This window comes from Cariama cristata, unplaced genomic scaffold, assembly GCF_000690535.1.
Source record: "Cariama cristata isolate BGI_N322 unplaced genomic scaffold, ASM69053v1 Scaffold11865, whole genome shotgun sequence".
Classification (NCBI taxonomy): domain Eukaryota; kingdom Metazoa; phylum Chordata; class Aves; order Cariamiformes; family Cariamidae; genus Cariama; species Cariama cristata.
The window spans coordinates 8,721-12,528 of record NW_009618146.1 but is presented as its reverse complement, the minus strand read 5'-3'; the positions used below and the strand labels follow the sequence as shown (position 1 = coordinate 12,528).

Genomic DNA, 3,808 nt, shown 5'->3' with positions numbered 1-3,808 from the left:
CTTGGTCCATCCCTGCCTCAGCTGGCTCTCTCCCTTGTTGGTATAGGTTAAAAGATTTTTGAGGGAAGGATCATCTTCTATTCTGTGTTTGCTCATTGTCCAGGGAAACAGAATTTGTTTCACTCAGCCTCTGGGCAGTACTGCATTAATCTTTGCTAACGGTAGAAGTTCAGAAGACTACAGGTTACAGCTACAGGCTACAGAAAACGTGTGCATACATACTGCATTGTAAAACAGTTAGAACTGTACTATATATAGACACAATCCTGTTGTCAGACACATGCACAAAACTGACTCCACTGAGGGTTACAAATGCATTATTAACAGCTGAATCTGTCTAATGAATTTTTGCTAGACCTAGTAAATACTATACATATATACATACATACATATATGTATGTGTCTATGCCAAGTTTGGCAGTTCTGCTCCACCACCAGAGCGTGCGTAAGACTGAGCAGGTGCCAACTGATTTCATGGGCCACATTGGCACGTATGAATCAGATGCTGGTGAACGACACCACCAATTGCAGATGCTTAATAAAACTTCTCCCTTTCGCTCTTCTTCCTTTAGCTGGCTCCCTCCACTTTTCTGGTGCAATCACTATTTTGTCTGGTTGGAGATGGTAATGGTCTGATTAGGGCTTTCTGGCAGCAGCTGAACAGCTGGTATGCAACTGATTTCAAGAGAATCCATTGACATGTGCACCTCAAGAAGGCAGCTGGCTTGTGGCTGAAGTGGCAGCAGTGAGAAACTGGTGCAGGAGCAAACTAAGGATATCGCTGAAAGGTGATATGGCAAGGAATGAACTAGGCTTGTGCCTTTTGTTCTTCTTTTTAATGAATTACAGAGATGACTCAAACTTTTTCTAAGTGTTTGTGATGCACTTGAATTACTTTTATGAATGTTAATATTTGCTTTCATGATTTGCTTGATGTTCACTGGGGGATGGCGATTGGAAATTGTCAGGACTAATGACAGGAACATGGATATTCAACATCCAACAAAAGAGCTTCTTTGCAAAAGCTAAGCAACAATAGCCTGAATAAAAAAAATAACAAATCTATTTCTCTTGGTATCTGCTGTGCCATAGAATTCCTACTTCTCAAAAGCTTTTTCTACATGGAAAAGGTATATTCTCAGTATACCTTAAATGGCAAAAATGGCACAATACTCCTAAACATGTGTGTATATATTTTTACATATATAGATATCTCAAAACCCACCTTAGCCAACACAGATAATTATCTGCTACAAGAACCGCATGCAGACAAGCCTTTGTCTACTTCTTGCCTGTCTTCCAGGACAAATAAGGCCAGGTAGGCCTTCTTTGTACATCAATCAAAAGTGTACAAGCACAGTTTCTTCTCTTTTTTATTCACTGTTGCAACGGGAGAAGAAGACAGATCTTTATTCTGTCCCACTCCTGTCTCTGTCAGCAGATGGGGAGTATGAATAGAGAAATTTGTGGTTAATCTCCAACCAGTTCTAAAGCAGACACCTGTTGTAAACATCCTGCAAATGAAACACTGTTTTTTTGTGCTTTGTATATGCATGCATGCTGGACCCGGTCATGCAAGGTACCTTTGAAAGCCCCCAGCTTCTAAGCATCAACTAGAGGAAAGAACAACTAGCACCATGCGGGACTGGGGTTTCTCTGTATGCATACACCAGTTTCAAATATAACCCTGAAGGTGTTTAGACCTTGAAATAGCTACAAATCAGTATAAACTGTAACTTCAGAACGCATGTCATCTCCAAGTGGGAGGCCTGGATCCAGAGATGACATCTCCACTGCTAGTCATACCTGATGGTTAGTCCTGTCCACAGTGTTGGCAGTGGAAGCATGGTCACGAGTGTTTTGTCGGACTCGGGTGGAGTTTTGCTGCTCTATGGTTGATGAAGTGGGGATGCAAAACTCTCTGAAACACCTTTTGAAATTCTCATCTAGAAATGCATAAAGGACTGGATTAAGGCAGCTATTTGTATACCCTAGAGCAATACAGAAGTGCCAGGAGACAGTCTGGAAAGTAGTTTCTGGGATATTGACTAGGGCTTTAATGATGACATAAATGTGGATGGGAGTCCAGCAGACAATAAACACTGCCACCACTACAAGAACCATCCTCGTGATTCTCCGCAGGTTCCTGTCTTTCTCTTTGGAGCCAGATAACATGCGAACGCTCTTCAGGCGTAAAATCATCAGCCCATAGCACACGGTAATGATCAGGACTGGCATGATGAAGGCAAAGATAAATACACAGATTTTCAGGAGGTTCTCCCAGTACCATGCAGGGTGGGAGAACGTAAGTGTGCAGTCAATAGAGCCTGCAGAAAAAGGAAAACAGCAAAGAAGAAGAAGTGGGTCAGTTTTTCATTTGCTTTTCTTTAAGCCTTTTTTGTTAAATATCATATGCAAATATAAGAAGATTTGCTAAATAAACAGGTAAAATGAAACGATCTATGATGTGTCATCGGCACAAACATTGATAAGACACAATGCCACAAAACGTGTATGAAGTGTGAGTTAGAAAAACAAAACTGAAGTAACGTGTTCTCTTTTGCATTTTATTGCTCGGAATTGCAGGTATATTGCACAAGAAAAAGAGCTGACTTGTCCTAAACGCTTAAACTTTGCCTTATTTTCACTTTCAGTATAAAACCCGGTGAAGAGAAAGATGGTTTAACCACTGTATCTGCTAACAGTCTGGGCATTTCAAGGCAATGGGGAAGAGAATGACATGATGCTTGGTAACTGTGCGCAATGGAGCGTTTAGATTTATTTTGAGATGCTGTCACTTCATGGAAGGTCTTTGAGCACCAGTGATCCAGAAGGTGCTCTCTGCTCTGTGTCACGTCCTGCCAGAATAGGTGCAATGTATTTATGTCTGCCAACTTCAGTGGGAATATCCTGGGTAAAGCACAGGCTTCTGTGCTGTAGGACAGTGCATAATCACCTCACAGAAGGCAGGCAGGCACAGGTGCTTTTCCAAACACTACAATAACTGTGTGGGGCAGAGACACTCACATGGACTCACAGAAGGAGCTGGAGCTGCCTGTTGTAAAAGATAGATCGTGCAGCCAACTACAGCCAGATGCAAAATTGTTTAAGGAGTCTATTTGCACACACACCTGCTTTATACAGGTTGGAGGTTAGAAGTTAATTCAACACCTCTACAATAAAGTAAAACAATGCAGAAAGGAGTTTAAACATTGAAATACTCAATTTAGGAATGAACGTCAGACTTACCATGCCTGTATTTAGTAGTTGCCATGAACATAACTGGCAGGCCAATGGCAGAAGAAAGAATCCAGTTGCAGACATTGACAATTTTGGCATTTCTGGGGGTACGGAAATCAAGGGCCTTAACTGGGTGGCAAACAGCTATGTAGCGATCCACACTCATGGTGCAGAGTGTAAAGATACTGGTGAACATGTTGTAGTAGTCTATGGATATAACAATCTTACAAAGGATGGTACCAAACGGCCATGTTCCCATCAAGTAATTCACACTCTGGAATGGCAGAGTACTTGTTGCTAGGGCATCTGCCAATGCAAGATTGAAAATATAGATATTGGTGGCAGTCTTCATTTTTGTGTACCTAGAAAAAAAAATCAGCAAAGCATGTGAATGACCACAACGGACAATGTTACACAGAATTGAGTCCAGTGCACCATCTATAAGAAACTTCTGTGAAATAATGTGCTAGATGCTGTCAAAGATAATCTTTTCTGCTTTTAACCAAATAGCCTTGCTATGGTTTATCTACTATAATGTTTGCAGTTCAGTGAGGCATTAGCTAAAGGG

General features: G+C 41.3%; 1 protein-coding gene across 1 annotated transcript; it reads right to left on the bottom strand.

Annotated features, from left to right (window-relative positions):
• Positions 1–1,713: 1,713 nt before the first annotated feature.
• Positions 1,714–3,598, bottom strand: OPRM1 (opioid receptor, mu 1). Its single transcript, XM_009700746.1, is given in 2 exon segments — positions 1,714–2,327; positions 3,250–3,598. Coding segments are annotated over 2 exon segments (957 nt in total). The 5' UTR covers positions 3,593–3,598.
• Positions 3,599–3,808: the final 210 nt, after the last annotated feature.